The sequence below is a fragment of the Panthera onca genome, chromosome C1, assembly GCF_046562875.1.
Source record: "Panthera onca isolate mPanOnc1 chromosome C1, mPanOnc1 haplotype 2, whole genome shotgun sequence".
NCBI classification, from domain to species: Eukaryota; Metazoa; Chordata; class Mammalia; order Carnivora; family Felidae; genus Panthera; species Panthera onca.
The window spans coordinates 182,977,971-183,000,904 of NC_138346.1; the positions used below are offsets into that span (position 1 = coordinate 182,977,971).

Here is a 22,934-nt window from a genome sequence, read left to right on the forward strand (position 1 = left end):
GTTAAGGGGTGCTAGTAAGCCTCCTGACATTAGAACTGTGTAAGAGGAATATGGATGACTATTGGAGAGGGATATTGAAGAGGGGATTCAACCATGATTTGGTCGAACCTGACATTTTAACCACCTCTTTAAGTTTGAAATCTATACTGTTGAACTGCCTTTGCTTGCTAATCAATGAATCAGCACTGTCTTGAGTTTCTGATATGTGTAAAGCCTGGGGCTAGCGTCTCCATGTCAGAGGTACTTTGACTCCATTTCCATTAGGGCAGAGGAAGTACTTAGTAGGTTCTCCATGAAGCTGTGTTTAAAGACTGACTGTGTGAGTCACACCGGAAGCAGAAGCAGGGATGTCTTTCTGTTGCCCTTAGGCTGTCCAGTGGTATCTCTTTGAGCATCCCATACCTGCGTACCTGTCGTTCCTTCTCTAGAATCTGTGCACCTACGTGCAAAATGTATTTGAGTCTGTGTTTACTCTGCTAGCATCCGTGTCACTTTGTTCTTTTCATCTTTCTGGGTTCTTGGGACATGGAATTGCCTTCTTATGAGAATTATTTACTCTGACTTGGGTGGGGAACTGAGGGTATGGTGATATTTAACATGTTCACAAATCTGTCTTACAAGGAGTGGAAACAGTGCCTACCCTTTGGTCACTGGGAATGAGATAGAGTTGGGTTCAGCTCCAACTCTGAAAAAAGGGGGCAGATTTTCAGAAAAACGGTGCACCTCGTGTTATCTTTCTTTAATACATTTGTTTTATAAGCATCTAAATATGCTAGGAACCTGGGATTCCGAGGTTACTCAGCCTTTTTTGTACCCCCTCAAAGAGCTCATTGTAATGAGGGAAGATAAAAGGTGCTGGCACAAAATAGTAGACGGAGATCACCTGTGCTTCAGGAGTGCAAGCGGTTGGGGAAGACTTCACAAAGGAGGTGACATTAGAGCTGGTTTGGGGGAAATTGATGTCAGCATGTGCCCTAAGAGGAAGAACTTCCCAGAAAGAGGGCAGAGCAAGCATAAAGGCTTGGGACCTGATAAAGCATGATATCTTGGGAAATGTCAGATAGTTTAAAGTGTCTGTGTGCTCGCTTCGGCAGCACATATACTAAAAAGTGTCTGTATGTACTATTTCCAGTAAAGTGGTAAGAAAGAGGAGACTGATACTGTATTTGGGGGTCACTTTCATTTAGATGGCATAGGAGGTTGGCCATGGTACTACCTGAAATTATTTTGCAAACCTAATTTGGAGCTTCATGGACTTTCATTAAATATGGCCAACTCTGCATGATCCATCTTGTGAATTATCAGAAGCCTTGCTACACATTACTTCCCCTTGGCCACCATAGGAATGTATTCTTAAGATAAAACCTCATTTAAGATCAGTCCAAAGAAATCATAATCATGAAGGTAAATCTTCTGGAACAACTCAGTGTGGCACCTCATTTTTCCACAAGCATGTGGGTCAACGTCAAGCCAACATCTGCATCAGGAAACTAGTGGTCATATCTGGCTACAACCACATATATACCACAGGCATGGTTTAAGGGAGCTTAATCTGACCTGTGCATTTGGATCTGGGAGATGTGTGTTAATGAGGTTCACCCGTTTAACATAATCCCCAAATCACGATGAAATAATTTGGGGGTTTTGGCTTACCAGCTTCATCATTAGTGTAGCTGATCCAAAATGTGAGTAGAGTGCTTTTTTTAAAAATAATATGTAGGGGTGCCTGGGTGGCTCAGTTGGTTAAGCGGCCGACTTCGGCTCAGGTCATGATCTCGAAGTCCATGAGTTCTAGCCCCACGTTGGGCTCTGTGCTGACAGCTCAGAGCCTGGAGCCTGCTTCAGATTCTGTGTCTCCCTCTCTCTGACCCTCCCCTGTTCATGCTCTGTCTCTCCCTGTCTCAAAAATAAGTAGGCGTTAAAAAAAAATAATAATAATAATATGTAATACTTTCTGATCATAACATAATGCTTGCTTATTGTGGAAAATAGTTAAATATAAACATATAAATGTAAAACACAAAGAAAACAAAATCACTCACCACTACTATGAAACAATATTTTAGTGCATTTTTTTTAACAGCTCGAGTTCATTTAAATAAATTTTAAAACATATTACATTTAATTAGGTCTGCCACCTCCATTAAGCATTCCTCCATGAGAACACTTGTCTGACTATAACATAATCACTTACCTAAACATTTTTACTACTCTCAGACGGGACCATAAGGGTTTTGAGGACAGGGAAGGTGTTATCCATTTAATAACATATCTAATTTTGGCATAGGTATCCAAAACCTCATTTCTGATGCACTAACACTACAAGGAATCTAGGTGTTTGTCTGGTCTGTTCATCTCTCTACTACTAGCACCTAGCCAGAATCAGGCATATAGTGCATACCCAAAAATTATCGGTTACTTGACTAGAAGAAGGAATTACTGGATGGCTGGCTGAATGCAGATTTCTATTTATTGTTCTTCACACCAAATTGAAGTCCCTACCAAGTGCCAGGCCTGGGCTGGAAATTGGGGATATAAGCAGCCATGTATGATACAGGGGCGTCAGTGTGAGACTGCTGGTCCCCTCTGAACAGGCTCTGGTCCCTGTGAGTAGAGTCCCGTCAGCCCTTTTTCAGTTGTTTCATGACTAGTCTGGGGGTACCCAAGCCCCTCTAAGCTCTTTTCCACCTAGAAAACTAAGGACAGAGCAAAGACTGGTATTCCTCGGAGTCCCATTCCTGAACTCACAGTGCTCCAAAATGTCCAGCTAACCCTGGGCTTGCCTCCCTCAGAGCACCCCTCCACTCCCTGCTTCATTCCAAGTGGTCCCAGCCACTTGGTGGAGAGGGGCTTCGGTGGACGAAGACTACAGGGGAGAGGGTCGCCCCCTGCTCTCTCTGGCTGAGAGCTGCCTTGGACTAACCCTCCACCACCCCAGCCAGCTGGTCCAACTGGAAATCCCAGATAAGCCCCCGGTCTGGTCAGAACTAGTTTGGCAGCTCTGGGAGAACGTTTCTGGCTGACTGACCCTCCCCACAGCAGGACCTGGCAGTTTTGCAAAAAAAGAAGAAGAAAAAAATGATAAGGGAACTAAAGGAGCTAAGAGGAGTGGCTACAATTATTTGAAACACTCTAAAATTCTGCTTGCTTGCAAGTGCAAGTTTACACTAAGGGATCCCAACGAGACTGCCCCCCTCCCATACCCTGCGTTCATTCTCTCACACTCTCTTCCCTCCTTTGCAGTGCAGTTTTGTTGCGATTCGATTTGTTTTGCAGCGCGATTGTTGAAGCGGTATCATACTCTCCGCACGCAGCGCGACTTTTCGTCGATGCATTTGTTTCCTCTCCTGCAATGCTATTGTTGTTATTATTATTATTATTGCCATTCAGTCTCCCTGCCCTTTCCTCTCCCTACGCGAATCGCGCTCCGGCTGTGATTGCTCGGGTCTGACTTTGCGAGTGGCGGTGCGCTTCCAAACCCCCCTCACCCGCCCCCCGCCCCCTTACCCCCCCTCCCTCCCTTTTCCGCGCCCAGGCGAGAGCAGCCGATTGGCAGAGCGGTGCTTTCAGGAACAATAACAGTGGGGGGAGCCCGGGTCCCGGGGAGCCGCCCCCGCCCCCCGGCCCGGCCGCGCGGCCCGCGCCCCCCGCCGGGTCCCCACCTCCGCGCCCGCCCCGCGGGCTGACCGGCCCGACCGGGGCCCGCCCCCGGCGCCCACCATGTACGCCTTTGTGCGGTTCCTGGAGGACAACGTCTGCTACGCGCTGCCAGTGTCGTGCGTGCGCGACTTCAGCCCCCGCTCGCGGCTGGATTTTGACAACCAGAAGGTGTACGCCGTGTACCGGGGCCCGGAGGAGCTGGGCGCCGGGCCCGAGAGCCCCCCGCGCGCCCCCCGCGACTGGGGCGCGCTTCTGCTCCACAAGGCCCAGATCCTGGCGCTGGCAGGTGAGCGAGCGGGCCGGGAGGGACGGCGGGACCCGGGCGGGGGCAGGGACCCGGGGCGGAGGGGGCCGGGGGGAGCCTCTGCTCGCTTCGGCCTCCTCCTCCCGCCCCCTAGGCTTTTCTTTTGGGGATGGGGTGGCTCGAAAAGGCCAGACCAGTTAAAAACACCGGATGGTCCCCTTTGTCTTCCCCGCCTCCCCGACACTCCCGCGCTGTCAGTCTGTCTCCATCGCTCTTTCTCCGTCAGTCCTCTTTCTGTTTCTGCCTGTTCTCCTGGTTCCTTCACTTTTCTTTTCTCTCCCTTCCTTTGCACGTTCATTTCTCTGCCTCTCACCTTCTCTTTGGTCCTTTCCCTCTCTGCTCCTTCTGTCTCCTCAAGTTTCTCTGTCTGTCTTCCTTTAAGGCCCTTGGTGCCTCCTGGAACTGAGGAGGCTAGCTGGATGTTGTCAGACTCTTCTAGGTGGGAGTCCCCCTTCACAGAAGGAAGCTATGACATGCTTGTCCCATCCGGGTCATCATTGGACAGGATGAGGAGGCCTTGATCTCTGCATGCCTCTCTCTCCTGCCCCTTCCTGGCTAGGTGGCAGAGGTAGTAGTGGCACTCAGCATCCCTCAGCCTCCACACCCCTTTTGAATCTCCCAGAAGCCTCCCTGGGTTGAGAGCTGAGGGCGAGGAAAGAGTTTCTGGTCAGGTTAAGACCAGACCTCCCATTCCTGCTTTCTCAGGGCCCTGACAAATGGCAAGGCAGGTGGTCTCATCCCCATTTTGACAGATGAGGACACTGAGGTTCAGCAGCTGATAGGACAAGAAACCAGCCCATCAGCCTCCTACACCAAGTTATTTCTGCCACATTGAGGCACCTTTTCCTTTGTAAAGAGAAGTCAGTGGACACTCCTTCCCAGCTAGTACTGAGAGACTTGGGTACAGACATGAGAGGAAGAAGAAAGTATCACTTCTGTTTTGGGGAGCAGCCTTTTAGCTGCTGCTGGGGGGTGGGGGGGTGGGGCGGGTACCTTGGAGTGGGCAGGGATAGTCAGCTGGCCCGGTCTCCACTTGGAAGGGAAGACCGGGGTTAGGAAGGGAAGGCCAGTTCCTAACTGCATGAAGATGTAGTTTTAAGACCTTTCCAATCTTTCCGACTTCCTTTGCTTTCTCACATTTAACCTGAAAGATGAAGCCAGCATGTATCATATTTAAACTTGGCAGATAAAGAAACTGGCTTGAAACACAGAAGTGACTTGCCTAGGGTCCCATGGCAAATTAGCAGGTCAGAGCTCTGGCTTGTGACTCTAGGTCCTTTCCACCACCTCACGTGGCCTCTGGAAAGTGGGTTTGCAGTTGAGGAGTGGGGAAGAAGAACTAAAGACTGGTCGCCCTTTTTGACAGACTGTATCCTCACCACTTCTCTGACACACTCCGGGGTACAGGGGTGTAGGCCCATTCACAACACCCGAGGACAGATGAGTCCAGAAAACCAGAATGAGAGGAAGCATGTAGATAGAAAAGGGAAACCTTTGTAGCTGATTAGGTTTTATTTTGTTCGTTTGCTTTTAATTACCTAACGGAAGGGGCTAGGGAATTATTTCCCAAGAGTATAGGCCTGAGGAAGTTGTAACTAGGTTGTAACCTCAGCTTCCCTTTGGCTAGAAGAAAAGAAAGCATGCTTCTTGATGATTGTATTATACTCCTAGATCTGGAAGGGCCTTAGGAGAAGGGAAGGGGTGTGTGTCAGAAGTCAGTGGTATGTATGTGACTTAGTGTGTTAATGACTGCTTTCCTCCTTTAGAGATTGTTCATTCATCCACTTGTTCTTTCAGCAAACAAACTGCTTGGCTCTTCAAGCACTGCAGAGAGGCTGCTAGGCAGCCCTCACCGACTCTGATTTTAAAAATCAATGAAAGTCCTCATAAGTGAGAAATGTAGTTATTGGTCCTAGAACCATGAATCTTCAATCTATAGACTATTCATCCTCCAAGTTGGAATGTTGATAAATCTCTGGGGTCATTAAAAACAACAACAACAACAACACATCTAGGCACCATCTGGAAATTGGCAGAGTAGATCCAGAGAAGAACCATGGTGCCAGTTGAGCAAAGTGAGTTGAAAGCGCCTCCCCTACCTCGTTCACTTCTTTTCTTGGGAGGAGAAAAGGAGAGGAAGAAACAACTTGAGGATAGACCACATTTCGAATTCTAATCAGCTGGTTAATTTTTAAATGGGAGCCGATGCCCTGGCTGCAGACCTGATTGAAAGGACCAGGGTGGGTTTGGGGATTCATTTATCCTGAGAGAATTCTCCTGTGTGTCTTGAAATTCCATCTTGACTTGAACGTGGTGGCTCTGAGAATTGCTCACAGTGACTTCATCTTAAAGAGCTCATCTTCTGGCATCTCCCAGGTATAAACACCAATGTGTTGTGGCATCAAATGTGAGGAGATGAGCTCTCAATGGTGAGGCAGAGATGGCTTTATGTTTGTGAATTAGCCATGAGTAATTAATCCCTCTCTGGCAACAACAGCATGGGTTCAGGGGCAGTTTTAGGGCTACTTTATGGCTTTGGGTGACAAGTGTGTTACTTTACTGGCTATTTCCCAGGGCCAACCCAGAGCTGTGTTCAAGTGTACCTCTTCTTATATCCAGGAAATGTCAAAGACACTGCTGTGGGGCGTTGCATTTTTCCAGCCTGTGGTGGTTTATGTCATGGCTTCATTTGCATCAGACCCTACAGTACAGCCCTCCTCTCAACAGATTGTGATATCATTTCAAGGAAAAAAGAAACAAACCCACCTGTACTGATGATTTTGCTACGTGTGTGTGCATTGTCTCTGTTAGTCCTCCCTTTGCCCCTGTCGGTAGAGATCGCTATGACTATTTCCATTTCATAGATGAGGACACCAAGGCTGAGACTTGCCTGCTAATAAATGGCAAAGCTGGCCTTGGAAAACAGGTCTTCCAGTGCCAAGGCCCTGCTTGGCAGTCTGCTTTGTAAAGTAGCTAATCTTCCCACCCACCCCACAGCATGCTTGGAAGGAGTGAAAGCCAATGGAAGAAATGACCCTGAAATGTGTAGCTCAAGGCCAGTTTTTGAGCCAGTGGACAGTTTTCATTTCAGAGTTTTCAAGCCCATTCTGCTCGTCTTCTTCCTCTCTTACCAGCCTCCCTCCTACAGAGCACACACTCCGTGCCCTCTCTGCCTTTAGTTGTCATTTTACTGAGGAAATCTCAGAGGAGCTCCCATCCTCCGTAGAGGAGCCATGTGACTCAAGACTTGGTTTACCGTTGGTCTCTCTTTGCTCACTCTCATTTATTTGCCAAACAGGTTGTGAAAGTGAGAGCTACCCATGTCGAGAGCTCACTATTATCCAACTGCAATCTGGCCTGCTACTGTGGCTCATAGGATTGAATTTTGTGGTTTTTATGGGGCAAAAACTGGTTTCAGTAGGCTCAGTCTTAAAATTCTATGTTATTCCATCCAGGCACCTATGCTATGTTATTATTTGGGTGTGCTAAATTCCTTTGGTGGTCAGATGTCCCTTTACTACTTCCTACATGCCAGGCCCAGTGCCATAATAAGTGAATGCACCAGTACAGCTGAGGTACTGGCATTGAAATGACAGCACGACCTGGGGCAGACAAGAGTTCACTTATCAGGCCCTGAAAAGTATAGGTTTTTGTCAGGGGCAGAGTGATGGAGAAGAAAGGGGCATCATCCTCAGGTAATATGTAGTCATAGGGCCCATGGTAAGAATTATAGGTAGAAGCCAGGCACTGGCAGGGAGAGGGGTGGGAGCAAAGAAAAGGCCAATTCTAGGTGGGCTTTGCAGGTTCTCTTTTAAGTCTTTCTTTTCCAGCCCTACTGCTGCTGCGCATTCAGGCCTGTACCAGTTTTTCTTTGTCTAAACCAATGCAGAGGCCTTCTAGTTGCTCACCCTTTCTGCAGTCTCATTTCTAAATCACCATCAGAATAATCTTCTAAAACAAAGTCTTAGGTCAATTCACTTCTCTCCTTAGAACCTTCTGTAGCTCCCTCTTGCCTAGTGAATTAAACTTCAGCTTCCTGGCATTTATACCAGCCCGAGCCCTCCCTTACTTCTCCAGCCTCATCCACCCTTCCTACTTTCCATAGACCTCCGGTATTTCGTGCCTTCTTGAGAACACACCCACAGGCACTCCTTTGAGCCAACAAAGATGGATTAATCATTGTCTGATGTGGGGCCTCTGCCCATGAAGCTCACCTTCGAGTGGGAAAGGCAAACATGTGACATGTTTGTGGTCCAGCGAGCTGAGGGCTGTAGAGGAGGGGACAAAATACACTGGGAGCCCCACTGCCTCAAGGGTGTTCCCGGTTCTACCCTCTGCCCCAAGAGGAGATTCTCCCTCCTCAGAGCTCTCCCTTTGCTTTGCTTGTCCCTTGCTTATGGATCTTAGCATTTTGGGTTTTGTTTCAGTGTGCCTGTCTACCTTACCAGCCAGTGAACTCCTCTAGGACAGTGCCCCATCTCCCTGGTCTCTGTGCCTGCAAGTGCCCAGCACGCAGTCCACACCAGCCAGCCTGTGCTGAACTCATGAACTTGGGGAAGACAGGTGCATTTATTATGTTTGGGGAGCGGAAGTAGGAAAGGACAGGAACCTCTGTAGCAGCAACTTGTTTTTCAGAGCAGAAACCTGCAGCGGGATTCTGAGGTTTCATTCAACGTTGTTCATCTGGAAAGAGTCAACATTCTTTATCACTCCCTTGACTAGAAAAACCCCACACTTGGGGGGGAATAGCTTCCAAAGCCACGTTCTTCTTGCTTTGGTAATTTTAGCTCATTCAGGGCTCAGGTCCCAGCTTGGCATTGTCGGTCCAAATAGATCACTTGCTCCAGAAACGCTTTGGAACTTCTACAAAGTTAGCAGCGAAGCAGGGGACTAGCCGATTTCATATGCAAAGATTGTTACATGTCATCAGTGGGAGACTGCCAACAAAAGGATTTATTTTTTTTTAAAGCGAGTGAAAACTTTTAATTTAGGTTTTGACATGTTCTGCTAATACACATTGGAGCAAAGATTGGAACTTGCCTGCTGTCATCTGTTGCAGATTCCACTGAAATGTTAACCATTGAAGGCTCAGTCTGATGTGATTTATCTTGTTGGAGAACCACAGATTTGTTACAACTAAATGGTATGTGCTACAGAGTACTTCAGAGTTCTGGTTCACAGGATGAAAGAAAAAAATTGCCCCCAGGCAAGCTGAGGTCTTTCTCTTTTGTGTGGTGTTTTGTTATTCAAGAACACACTAGTTTTTATTTTTAAAAACACACCAGAAAAGTAGAGTTCAAATTTAGATCTTTGACTCCAAGATTAATTCTCTTTCTACTGTGCCTACCTGCTTGTCTTATAAGCTCCTTAGAGAGACAGAGAGATGTGTGAACTCTTCATTTTAAAATGCTTACCAGAAAAGCATACATGCCCTGAAGAGGTTTTCTCTGATGTATTTAAGTTCTGCTGGTATTGAGTTATACTAGGTGGTCAGCCATATGCTGGAGGGAAATGCAGGAGGAATGGGCATTGTTTTTTGTTTCTGTTTTTTTGCCTTTAAGGACTAACTTACTAAATATTTATGAAGTGCTCACCAGGTTCCAGGTCCAGTGCTAAGAATTTCTATGTACTCTGTCTACATCCCTATAAAATAGGGCTTCTTGTTTTACCTGGGAGAAGCGGGCTATTCAAACAGTGGTATAGCAGGTGTGATAGGTGCCAGGCAATGAACTGAATCTTCCCACGTACTCAGGGCTTGTGGAGAAGTGTGAGTCAGTTCATTCAAAAAGTGTGACACCTAAACTAAGGTGGCAGTGGTCATGATGGGTCTGAGAGGGATCAAGAAAGGAGAATCCATGGGACTAGGGAACAGCCTGGTTGTGGTGAGGAGGATGTGGTGATCTGGCCTCTCCTCCCTCCATGGGGAGCACTAGAAGAGTAGTTGGTTGGAAGAGATGATGAGTTTCGCTTGAGACAAGTTGAATCTTAGGGGCCTGTGGGACATCTGGGTGGATGCTCCAGGAGAGCAATTAGGCGTATGGCCAAGGTTCAGGACAGCACTCTGAAATTGGGCTGAAGATCCAAATGTGGAAGTCATTAGCCACAAGACTGGTGAGGTCACAGCGGGAGAGGGTGCAGAGTGAAGAATCATGCAAGGCAGAACTGTTCAGAACATCAGCTTTTAAGGGTACAGCTGAAGAAGAGCCCAAAAAAGGTGACTGGGAAGAAATAGAGATGGACAGAGAATCGAGTAGTAACCAGGACAGAAGGGTGTCCTGAAAATCAAACTAAGAAAGAGTCTTTGGATCCCAGATCTAGGCTTGTTTTTCTCTTAACTACATACAACTACTTTTTCCTCAGAGCTATTGGTTAGACATAAGGATGGCTAAGTATATATAAGCAAGAGAAGAAAAGATTTGCATGGGGTATTTTGGTAGTTTTCAGTGTCTGAGTTTGCCCCCAGTGCAGGAAGTATCAGGCCTGTTCTTTGGGGTCCAAAAAGCAGAGTTGGATGCAAAGAATGGAATTCATAGGAGTTGGTGGGAGGAATATGATATTAACAGAGAGAACGATGAACAACTAAAAGGGCTTCCAGCATGGTGATAAGCTCCTTATCACTGGAGGTGGCAAGTAGGTCAAGGATATTCTGGAATGGAATCTTGCCCTATGAGAGAATTTGGTTAGGGGACCTCTAGGTCACTTCCTTAAGTATCAAGGAGGAAGTGTTAGAGAATGAAAGAAGATGGGCTTTGAAGTCTGACTATCTGGGTTCAAATAGTGACTCTGGAACTTAGAACCTGTGTGACCTTGGGGAGATCAATTCACCTCTGAGTCTCAGGTGCTCAAGTGTGATGCAGGAATAGTAATCAGCTACTCACCCACTGGGTTACTTAGCAAGGTAATATGGAAAACCGTCTGGCACACAGTAGGTACTCACTAAATATAGGCCGCTGTTAAGGACTGTGGTAGCCAAGGGTCCCTGAGAGAACAGCTTCCTTAGCTGTGGGTACTACTATTCGTGGAAAGGATTGATTTAGAGGAACAAGCACATGTAAGAAGCAGATAAGTGTAAGTTTAACTTGTGTGTATTTTAAATCCTCCTAGGGCTTGGCTTCAGCATGAAAGGCTAGTCATCCCCCAGTATGTTTTGGCCCTTTGTGACCCTATGCTGGTGCCATTCATTACCCTGACAAATGAGCCAGCAGGATGAAGTTCCTAGTATTGTCTGTGCTGCAGCCCTGTGCCAAGGCCAGTGAGGCAGTGGGAGGGAGAGCAAGGAGACCTACTGAAACCTGGTTAGCAATTTCTTCTCCTCCTTCTTGAATGGCATCAGTGGGACATTTCTTCTAATGTGCCCACCTGGAGGGATGAGATCATCTATTCTTACCCTGCGCTGCACAGAAAAGAAAGAGACCTGGATTTCCCTGTGACTGGTCAGCGGTCACAGAGCTGGAAGGACCCATTGAGGATTTTAGTCTAGTCCCTCTGTTTTACGGAAAAGAAAACCAAAAAAAGGTGCCCAATCAGCCATAGATTTAGCCACAGAGCCAGGCCTCGAACCAGCATCTCCTGATTTCTTTCTGCTATACCACAGCGGGCCCTCTTCTTTCTGGTCTCTTGACTGGATATAATCCTTGAAACTTGAGAATTTTGCCTGCCTTGGATTCTGTAAAAACAAACACCACAGTCTAGAAAACGCAATGTGCGTGTCTTCTCTGTGACATGTCTGTTTTTCATGCAAACATCGTAAGACTTTACAGGATTTTTGTACATGCGAGAAACTTTAAACTTGCCTGTAGATATTTTTAAGACAAGACCAACTTTTGTACAACATTTTGTGTTTGGCCTTTCAGAATTTCACCCTAGCTAACAAACCCACACCACATTAAACTCTCTGATACTGGATTCTTTTAATTATCCAGCATGATTTTATGTAAGATGGGAGTCACGACAGTCCCTCTCCCATTTTAACTGTATGCTGCAAATCCTTCAGGGCTATCATCGCTTTTGAAGACAGACTTGCATTGCAATTCCTGTCCACCTGCCTGTTTTCTAAGACGCTGTTTGCTTGTTACTGTACCTCCACTTTAATGGGATGTCTCTTTCTCAAAGGTCAGTAACAGACACCAATGAAGAGTAGCTTCTACCCTATTTTACGGCTTTGAATAAGGACTCTGAGGATTATGTAGAGCTGGGTGGATTTGATAAGCTTGCAGTTCAGGAGTCTGCCATCAAGTCAGATGGGACTTGTATAATGCCTAGTTCAATTTGGGAATTTATCACAACATTCTTCTGCGTGTAGGCAAGGTTTTAGGAGAAAGCAGGCACTCTGGAAGTTATATGGACATGCTCATCATTATATATGTGCCTTGTAGTTCAGTTGAGGATATTTTAGCGACTTAAACATTTTTCTCTTGTTCCTATAGGATAATTACATGATACGAACAGGGAGGGCCTGAGTGTTGTGCAGACCTGATTGGGAATTGTTTCCACTGTATGATAGCTTTATGTCTTAGGCAAGCCATCTCACTTCCTTAAGCCTTGGTTTCTGCTTCAGTTGAATTCTCAGACGGATTAAGTATATTGATGTTAATAAAGAATTTGGCATGGGTCCTGGCACACAGTAGGTACTTAGTTATTGTTGAATGGATGAATGAAATTAACTGACATCACAGCAGCTGCAAAGGAGGAGGAAATAGTTGATGCCCAAATCCTTGGTGGTTTTCTCTCCCCTGGAAACAAGAGAATTAGGCAGTCAGAATCAGTAAAGGTTGTCTCTTCAGAGGCTACATATTTGTTTGTTTACCTGAGAACTGATTATTTAGTCTTAAGCTTGGAACAGTTGCAAAGGCAGGTTGACTAGAGAGTTTTCCTCGTCCTTCTGAGTCCACTGCTGGTTCCTTTTGTGGTTTCCTGGAATTTGAAGCCAGAAGCACACCCCAAAGCCACATTATAATGCTACATGAGGTTATTTGCTGCCTTAGATGATCCACACCACTGTTCACCTTCATTATTGTGACCAGTCAAGAGTTATAGCTTCTTGTCACCCTATGTTCAGTCTCCTCCTCACACCTCATCCATCTTGCTTGCCACTGCCACATTAATCTTCCCAAAACATCTCTTTCATCATGTCTCAGTCTGTGTCAGATACCCGCAGTGGTTCTTTTTGCCATGGGATAAAAGCCAAGCACATAACCCACAGGGATAGCCTCAGCGCAGCTATTCATTGAACACCTGTGACAAGAAAGACACTGTGCTTGGTGTTTTACATGCACCATCTTTTGGAAAACAGTTTATCATTTCCATTTTATAGATCATGAAACTGAGACTCAGACAGGTTAAGTAGTGTGCCCAAGTTCCCACAGTTAGTATGTGGAAGAGACAGAATTCCAAACTAGGACCACCTCATTCAAAGGACCATGCTGCTTTTATTAGATCCTGGGCCTCCCTCTCCCAACCATTTCTTCCACTTTTTGTGCTGACACTGATTATTCATTAATTTTCTGTAGCTTAGATACAGATGTGAGGTACCACCTTCAATCAGGATTAGGGTCAGGAAGGCCTGGAGACCCAGAGGTTTGCCCCATGTGTGGCAGCATCTCTCAGGAAGTCAAATCTTGCTTTCTGGTTGGGGTTCTTGGTACATTCTGGGTTGTAGTGGTCCAAACTGAGACCAGAGCTCAGTAAATGTGCACTGCCTACAGAAAAGGATGAATGGAGGCCCCAGGGCTTCCTGAGCCCTTATTCCTGGAGCACCACCAGTCAAGTTGGAGACTGATGAGCATTAAGATGGAACCAGGAAGTAGTTAGCTCCCAGAGGAGCCTCGGGATCTCCCTGGCCATGTGTCCAGATCAGGAGGCATGGGGTTGGAGGGACTATCTGCTTCTGCTCCTTTCTGGAACTCACTCTTGTCATTTCAGACTTTACTGCTCAGCCTACCTTTTCAAAGAATCCATTTCAAGTCCTTAGGCCTGGCTACAACCTGTTTCTGTTATGTCTGGTGATGATCACTGCTGCTTTCTGGAGGCTTCCTGAGGACAGAGGCATCTGGAGATGCAGGAGAGCAGGAATAAAGTGGTCTTCTGCTTTGAACTTCGGGCTGGGGAATTTGGATGTTTTCATCTATGGCCATCATTCATCCGTTCAACATTTATTCTGGTTCTGCATGTTATAGGCCTGTGTTTAGAAAGGGTAGAGCATGGGCTCTGGAGGTAGAGAGACTTAGAACAAATTCTGACTCTGCATCTTCCCATCTGGATGGCACTAAGCCTTCTTTGAGTCTCATTTCTTTTTTTGCGGGAAAAAAAAATGTGGCTAATAATTGCAGGATTGTTGTGAGATGTAGTAATGTAAGTAAAGAGCCTTATGATGGTACCTGGTAGGTAGTAGACATGCTACAAGTGGTAGCCTATTTTTTAACTGAAGTCTAATAACATAAAATTCACTATTTAGACCATTTTGAAGTATGTACAAATTAGCAATTCTTAGTATATTTACAGTGTTCTGCAACCATCTTCACTATCTGATGACAGAACATTCTCATCACACACACACACACACACACATGCAGAGAGAGAGAGAAAATCCCTGTTACCCATTAAGTGGTCACTTCTCGTTGCCTCTTCCCCCTACGCCCCTGGCAAACATACTTTCTGTCTCTGTGGATTTGCCTGTCCGGGTGTTTCACATGCGTGGAACCAGACAACATGTGGCCTTGGTGTCTGGCTTTTCTCACTTAGCATAATGTTTTGCAGAATTCATCGTGTTGTCGCTATCTGTCAGCACTTCATTTCTTTTTATGGTTGTGTAATATTCTATTGCATGGATATACCACATTTTTTTAATCCATTCACCAATTAATAGACAATTGGGTTGTCACCACCTTTTAGCCATTATGAATAATGTTGCTTATAAACATCCATGCACAAATTTTTGGTGGATATGTGTTGATTTCTCTTGGGTGTATACCTAGGAGTGGAATTGCTTAGTCATATGATGGTCTTATATGTAACATTTGGAGGAACTGCCAGACTGTTTTCGACAGTGGCTGCCCCAGTTTACATTCTCACCAGGAGTGAATGCGGGCTCCAGTTTCTCCACATCCTCTCATTGCTTGTTCTGTTTCTTCTCTCTTCCCTTCTGTTTTCTCATTATGGCCGTCTTAGTGAGTGGGTAGTTGTATCTCATTATGTGTTTGATTTGCGCTTCCCTAATGACTGATGATTGTGAGCACCTTTTCATAGGTTTATTGGTGTAGCCTCTTTTTTAAAATTATTCTTCCATTAAACATTTTTGTTTGATGATTCCCTGTTGTATGGCCAGGTCTAGGATTTGGGCCCTGCCCTGAGGTAACTCACACTCCAGTGGGGAAGGTTGACTTCAAACCAGATGATCTCAGCAGAGTAAGAAAATAAGCTACCTAGAGGTTTGTACAATGTGTATTGGGACCTTTGAGGAGGAAGGAGGAGGTGAATGGAGGCTGTGTGGAGTTTGCCAGGCAGACAAGAAAGGAGGGGGGCATTCCAGTTAGCTGGGCAAGCATGGAGCCTTGGGTATAGCTGGTGGGGGTGGGGCCTCAGGTAGAGAGTGGAGCACCCCAGGCAGGCAGCTGGACAGGTCTCCACTCCCAAAAGCAAACCTGCAGCAGGCTCTACCGAGCTTCGCCACCCACCATATATACAGACGGGGCTCTGTTGCTTTCAGTGCACATTTACTCAGCTGATTTGATTCCCACTTGAGATACATACTCAAAGAGAAGAGAAAGAGAAAGAGAAGAATGACACTCACTGACATAGCAGCTTGCCTGACTTCTTATCCCACCAAGTGGCAGGACTGGACTTGGAATCCGGGTTGCCCCACTCCTAGTTTTTTCCCCACACCTATTAGCTGGACCTCAGTTCTTCTTACCTTGGCATTCAAGGCCATTTACTCTCTAAGCTCCAACTGCCTTAACTTCTTTCCTCACCTCTTTTTTCTGCCTGTTACTGAACCATGTTTAGTAACCATACCAGTCTGAATATTTTCCCAACGTTCCTTTTTTAGGTTCTAGTCTTTGTCCCTTTTGTGTGGTCCAAATTCTTGCCACCCTTTTTTTTTTAAATGTTTTTATTTGTTTTTTGAGAGAGAGCGAGAGAGAGAGAGAGAGAGTGTGTGTGCACAGAAGCAGGGGAGGGGCAGAGAAAGAGAGGGAGACACAGAATCCAAAGTAGGCTCCAGGCTCTGAGCTGTCAGCACAGAGCCTGACGCCGGGCTCGAACTCATGAACCATGAGATTATGACCTGAGCCAACGTTGGACGCTTAACCAACTGAGCCACCCAGCTGCCTCCAGATTCTTATCACCCTTAAATGGCTATCCTTTTATGAAAACTGCCCAAATACCATTCACTCCACTCAGGTTCTTACTAGAACTTGATACAGAAGTGATCCTGGCCACTTCACAACATCCTGGCCAAGTGAGTGAGTCACAGATGAGGAAGCAGGATCAGAGAAGTAGAGTAACTCACTCAGTAAGTCAGTTAGTAAGGAGCCTAGCTCAAATGCTGCCTCTTCTCAAGCACCTACCATGGTTGCACTGACCAAAGTGATCTCCCTTGCCTCTGAAAACAGTTACTTCCCCCTTATTCAAACTCAGTATTGAAGATCTTGGATTATTGTTTTTTCAGTGGTTTTATTGTGTGTTCCCACAACTGGGTGCTCGTTCTCCATGTTCTGGGGCCCAGGCTAGATCTTGTAAGTGTATATTCTCAGGAAATGTTATGCTGAGGCATAGGAGAAAATGCCGTGGACGCTGGGTACAGGGTCTGAGTTCTCATACTATTCATGTTTTGACACTAACTTCTATGACCTTGCACAACAGTGAGCTCTCCAGAATGCGAACGTGAACTGTACTGCTATTCCTGTATCCCTGGGGCCTGATTGTTGAGTACACAGATATGTGGACTTCACCATTTGGAACCTCAGTCTCCTAATTGCATTTTGAAAGGGTTGCATGAGATGAGCTGAGGATTGTCCTCAGTGCAAATATTACCTAGTGTTGCACGTCTGAATGATTGCTTCTCTCCAACCAACATGATCCTGAGCTACACACTTTCGGCTCAGGGAGGCAGAGGGTGGCTTGTCACTTCTAGTTTGGTGTCTCCATCTCAAACTTTTGCCCTTGAATTTATCAAACTGACAACTAGCTCAGAAGCTTTGCCCCAACACATCCAGAAGTCCTAACACCACCTTCTCATCCTCTGTGTCTGGCTTTTCACATGTGGAAACGCCCACCTACCCCATTTCAGCGTAACATCATTTGAAGCACTTTCTTTCACTTTTATATTTTCACAGCTTTTTGACTTAGAGTCAACAATGATCTGTAGGAGGAAGAAGCTGTTGCTCTTTTAGAAAGACCACAGTCCCCACTGTTGTTCAGCCTAACTCATTGGATGTATTTTATAGGCACAAAGAGAACAAAAACAGGCCTTTCTTGTGAAAATAGAACCTGAGGATTGCTCCTCCAGTTAGTGGGAAAGGCCGTTTTCACCTCTGCTCAGGCTGAGGGTGTTAACAAAGACTAGTCTTTTTTTCCCTGGGCAGGGCCCTCACACCCTATATCCTTCTTAAGTCATTCCTTTATTTTTAAAAATTGTATCTTTACTCACCTTATGCTTAAGGAGATAAAAATGATTCCGGCCATGTTGATAATGTCAGTTTTAGTGTTCTGTTTGTTGAGAGCCTGATGTGTACCAGGCAGTGTGCAGTGAGTTATGTAAATTATTGGTGCCGTCCCTCCCCACTGCATTATAGAGCAGACACCTGAGCTCTGTGAGACTAAGGCTTCCCCCCTCCCTCCTTACCCTGCCACGCAAGAGCTGAGGTTCCCAAAGAGGTCTCTCTGGTACCAGAGTCCCACTCCTCTCCAGCGGGGGCTCCCTTCCTAAGACTGTTTGGGAAGATGTGGTATTTGACTACATTCTAGAATAGTTGTGTGCTTATAAGCTTCCTTCTCAGCTTTACTAACAAGTTGTGAAGAGAGAAGCCTGGCTTGGGGGAAGTGTAAGAGCATGTTTAACACACACACATATGCATGCACACACACACACTCACACATAAAGACCCTCAGAGACTGTATTTAACCAGCTACCTGGCCACATGCCACATCCAGCATTGGGCAACATGCTAGAAAGTGAATTTGGGCTATAGCAGTGGGAACCTTTGAGAAGTAAAAGAAACAGCAATCCCTAGAGTCTCAGTTCAAGCCAAGAACACAAGATCCCAAAGTATTTGCCACAAGGGGCCAGTTCCAGGCTCAAGTTTCTACCTCTAGAACTCCCCTCTTTGAATTTTTACTTTTGACATCTACAGTGAAAGATAGATCTGGGAAATAAAGTTTGAAATCTGTGCAGGAGAAAAAAATCTAAATCTAAAGAAGTCTCAAATCTCTTTTGGATTATCTGAAGTTGAGTTTAAAGAATGAGAAAGTGAGGAGGAGTAATATCCCTTTGTATTTGTGTAGCACTTTACAGTGTGTGGTTCATTTTGGTGTGTGTTATATCACGTGTAAGCACTGGGTGAGATGCCAGAGGCCTGTTTCTCCCTCCTGGCTCTTCTCAGACTCACATTTTGGGCAAACCCCTTCTGTCCTCTGGGTTTGAGTTCCCTCCTCTGTAGAATGAGAGTTGGACCAGTTGGTCACCAAGGCCCCTCAAACTCTGTCATTCTGTGATCTGATACCAGTAAAAAGGCAGTAAATGTTACTTGTTACTCTTCTCATATCTGTCTTACCTCAGCCTGTCCTATGTCGGGATTGTGGGGAGGCTCCACGAGAGGCCCCATGAGAGCCATCATCCCTTTCATGCTTATTAGCACCTGAGCTGGCAGAAAAACACGTCTTCCTGGGAATTCGCCTGGCTTAGAAAGATGGTGGTCGTCAAGGGCTCCATGTGCTAGTTTAGACCAAATAGAAGTCTAAGGGCCATTCCAGTTCCAAGGTCCTGGAATTCATAAAAGGCCACCCTTTAAGGTATTCGTGGAGAAACCCCTAAGCCAAATCATTGGACACTATTTCAGCACTTCGAATGGCAGTGCCTGTAGCATGTACCTTTGACCCTAGAGTTTGATCTGCACTGCTGCTTTTAGGAGCCCTGCATGCAGGAGGGACAGGTCTTGGGTTTGTTTGCTTTTCCTTTTTAACTGGTCTGGCCTCAGTCATTCTCTAGCATTTGCGATTATGGGTATTTTGAGCATTTTGACTCATAATGAACCTTGTTCTCTTGATATGCATTTTAGAAGACAAATCTGACCTTGAAAACAGTGTGATGCAGAAGAAAATAAAAATCCCCAAACTTTCTCTCAATCACGTAGAAGAAGATGGTGAGGTTAAAGATTATGGGGAAGAAGATTTACAGCTTAGACACATCAAGGTAACAAAATCTTTCCCCTTCTTTTGGACGTATGTGGGGGCATTTTCAGATTCTTGATAGCTAAAGAGTTCCAGTCTGGCCTCTTCTCCCCATATAAATGTCCTCTGGCAATTTTTTCAGATTGGGAGAGTGTTGAGACAGCTAGTATGCGTGTGCCTTGCTGACCAACTGTCCAGGAGCCCTGACTCATGCTGTGCCACCATGCACCACCCCGTTTGCCCCATCTAAGCAGTGTCATCCGCTGCTGAGGGTTTGGAAGGGTGCATTCCTCTCTGGCCTACAACCGTGAGCTCCAGGAATATTAAACAGCCGTTCTTGGGCAGCAGTTCAGAGCCAGTCACTATCAGATTGCCCCAAACAGCAAAGGGTATAGATTCGATAGGAAGCAGAATGTACCAGGTGTACACAGAGGAGTTTGCAGGACCCTGGGCTGGAAGAAAATTTTTGCCTGAGGTTGCATTTCCTTTGATCTGCTTCCCAGGTGGTCTCCTCCAGCCTTCATTTGTAAAGTGAATGTCTTATTCAACAAGCCATATGTTTTTTCAGTACAATTGGTACCCCAGAGGCAGGGAGGAGAAAGAAGGCTGCCTTCCTCATTGACCATGTTCGGACATCGGACAAAAGGTCAAGGACATTCCCAAAGCATAGTCCAAGAGATGCAGCTGAGTTCAGTTCATAAATTCATTGCACCCCTGCTATGGGCCTGGCTCTGTGCTGACCCCTGGGGTCATGAAGATTAGGCAGACACAGTCACTGCCCTTGATGGTCTCATAGTGTAGTGACGCAGTTATCTAAAGTGATCATTACAATTTTAGCAGATAAGTTCAGCTAAAGTAGCAGCACCTTATCCCGATGGATCCTATCCTGTCATGTAACTGAATCTCAGAATCGTGTTGTTTTTGTTTCTTTTTTATTAAATACCCAGAAACTTACTGAGAAGTTAAGGCAGGCTTGACCTGATGCAGTTAATTTGTCTGGAATCCTGTGTCCTCAGTTGTCTGCACCTCCCACCAATGCCCCGATCAGGAGAGCTCCTAGCCCTCCTGCCATGAGTGAAGAATTCAGTTGGTCCTGTAACTCCCATTGCTCCTCAATGGAAGCTTTGTCTACTTGAGCTGGAATTTCCTCAGGCAGCTGAAACTCCAGCCCCTAGATAGTCCTGGATAATGTTCTTCTCAATGAACTGTCCTCTGTATACCCACTGTCTTGCTGAGCCTCAGCTTGGCAGGAGCCCAGGGAGAGGCTGACAGATGTGGGGGAAGGGGCCTTGTGCTGGAAGTTGGGCTCTAGGTTCTGGACCTGGCTCTGTCTGCAACTCATCACGTGACCCCAAACATAGTCCTTCTCCTCTCTGAGCCTCAGTTTCCTCGCCTGGAAAGTGAGGGAGTAAAGCTGAAAGGAACTTCCAGTGTTAGCATTCTTTGAACTTTTCAGTTATGTAAACATTTATCAAGCTACTGCCAAATGCCAGTTCTGAGTAGGCAGTGGAGACACAGAGAAAATAAGGCATGGCTCCTGCCCTGGATTAGAACAGATTAGAGTTCTTAGCATCCTTCCCAACTAAAGCATTCTTGAGGAAAAGGTTACTGGTGGGATGCCCTTTGGTTTTTGTGTGTTGGGGAGGGTAGGTATTTTGTCTTGTTTTGTTTTTTTCTTTTTGCCTTTTATGTTTTTGTTCTCAAAGAGATTTGAGTGGTGACTCCCCTTGGGTGGTTTGGCCTGGCCTGATTTCTCACAGATTCTCCACCAATACCCACTGAACGCCCCCACCCCACCCCATGAGCAAGTCACTGCACAGGCACTGTGGGTGGGGTAGGGGCTGGGGAATCGGGGAGGGTGGTCATGGTATAGTATGCACCCAGGAGACAGAGTGATGGAATGGAAAAAGCACTGGCCCGAGAAACCAGAGTCCTCGGTCTGCCACTAAACGACTGTGTGTGTGATCTTGGGCAAGACCCTTCCCCGCTCTGAATCTGCCCCATTTGTACAATGAAAGGCTTTGACTAAGTGTTTGCACAGGTTTCTCCAAGCACTGATGTTCTGTGGTTCTGTGATTCTAGGATTGTCTGGGGAAATATTGAGCCGCAGTCCAAGAAAGTCCCAGCTGCCCTTGCCTGAACTGATTCTCGTTGTCCTACACAGAGACCCGAGGGGCGGAAGCCGAGCGAAGTGGCGCATAAGAGCATTGAGGCAGTGGTGGCCCGGCTGGAGAAGCAGAACGGCCTGAGCCTGGGCCACAGCACGTGTCCAGAGGAGGTCTTCGTGGAGGCCTCGCCGGGCACAGAGGACATGGACAGTCTGGAGGACGCTGTCGTGCCCCGGGCTCTGTATGAGGAGCTGCTGCGCAACTACCAGCAGCAGCAGGAGGAGATGCGCCACCTCCAGCAGGAGCTGGAGCGGACTCGGAGGCAGCTGGTCCAGCAGGCCAAGAAGCTCAAGGAATACGGGGCTCTCGTGTCTGAAATGAAGGAGCTCCGTGACCTCAACCGGAGGCTCCAGGACGTGCTGCTCCTGAGGCTTGGCAGTGGTGAGTGCCCCAGCAGGCCACCGACCACTCCATGCGGGGGGATGCCTTGCGCAGCTCTTCTTCAAGGAGGGCACGGGGGAGACGTAGGCTCGGGAAGGGCAGGGGCTTGGCTCGGCAGGCACCACGAGGTTGAGCCGCTCCCCTCCCGCAGTGAGTCCGATAAGAGCTTCAGAGTGCCACGGCCTTAGCCACCTATGGCACAGTGGGGAACGCTGACAGGTGTGGCGCGGAGAACAGGGGCCGACAGAGTATCTGCCACCGCTCATCCATGCATTCGTTCAGCGAGAGGCAATGCCAGGGGTTGTCGGAAACATCTCCACAGCAGTTTCTGTACCATGAGGAGAACTAGAAATTGCCCTAAGAGCGTGGTACTTAACATGGTACCACGTTAAGTCAGAAAGTGCTAAATGCCACGGGAGGGATATGGATAAAGTGATAGAGTTCAAAGGATGGAGAAGTTGTTTATAACTGAGAGAGACTTCAGGAAGGAGGTGGGCCTTGAAGCAGACCTTGAAGGGTGGGGGTGTCTCAAGGCACAAGAGGAGGCAGAGGGCAGCAGCCACTGAGGACAAGAAAGCACCCGGAACATGCTAAAAAGAGATATGGCACATGTAGTTTGAGGACAGGTGGTTAAAGACCTTGAAAACCACGCCAGCTTGAAGTGTTGGACTTGTTTGGGAAGGAATGAGAGACACCGAAAGGCTTGGAGGGTCTAGAGGCACATGACCTTAGGAGGATTGATACAAAGATGTAGAAAACTCCTTTGGTTTGCTCGCAGAAGAACTTGAGAGGATCTTAATACTGCAAGTGCCAGTAACAAACCAGGTTTTTAGGTTTTCCTACCTAACGTGGTTTAAAAGTAGGAATCAGGAGATTTGAAAGGTGGCAGCCTTGATAGCAATGAGAAATGACTGCCTAGTAGAGAGAACAAGACGGAAACCCTCTCTCAAACACAAGAATCCAGGATGGTAAAAGCTATAGGCCAGTCAGTATTGCAGAAACCAGTGAAACACTGGTTCATAGCCTCCACATCCCCA

General features: G+C 46.7%; 1 protein-coding gene across 9 annotated transcripts in view; it reads left to right on the top strand.

The window, feature by feature from the left end:
* LOC132670999 (BEN domain-containing protein 5) overlaps positions 1-22,934 on the top strand; it is a 1,465,258-nt gene that overhangs the window by 1,207,431 nt on the left and 234,893 nt on the right. For 4 of the 9 annotated variants that reach the window (XR_009606944.2, XM_078451925.1, XM_060621416.2 and 1 more), the window contains 2 exons: positions 19,237-19,370; positions 21,513-21,897. The exons of 4 other annotated variants lie outside the window; for them this stretch is intronic. Coding sequence is in view for 4 of the 5 variants with exons in the window: in XM_078451925.1 (XP_078308051.1) it covers positions 19,237-19,370; positions 21,513-21,897 (519 nt within the window). In the remaining variant the exon portion in view is untranslated. Of the gene's footprint in view, positions 1-3,535; positions 3,947-19,236; positions 19,371-21,512; positions 21,898-22,934 lie in introns of those variants that run through there. One more of the 9 variants, XM_060621421.2, reaches the window with a different exon arrangement.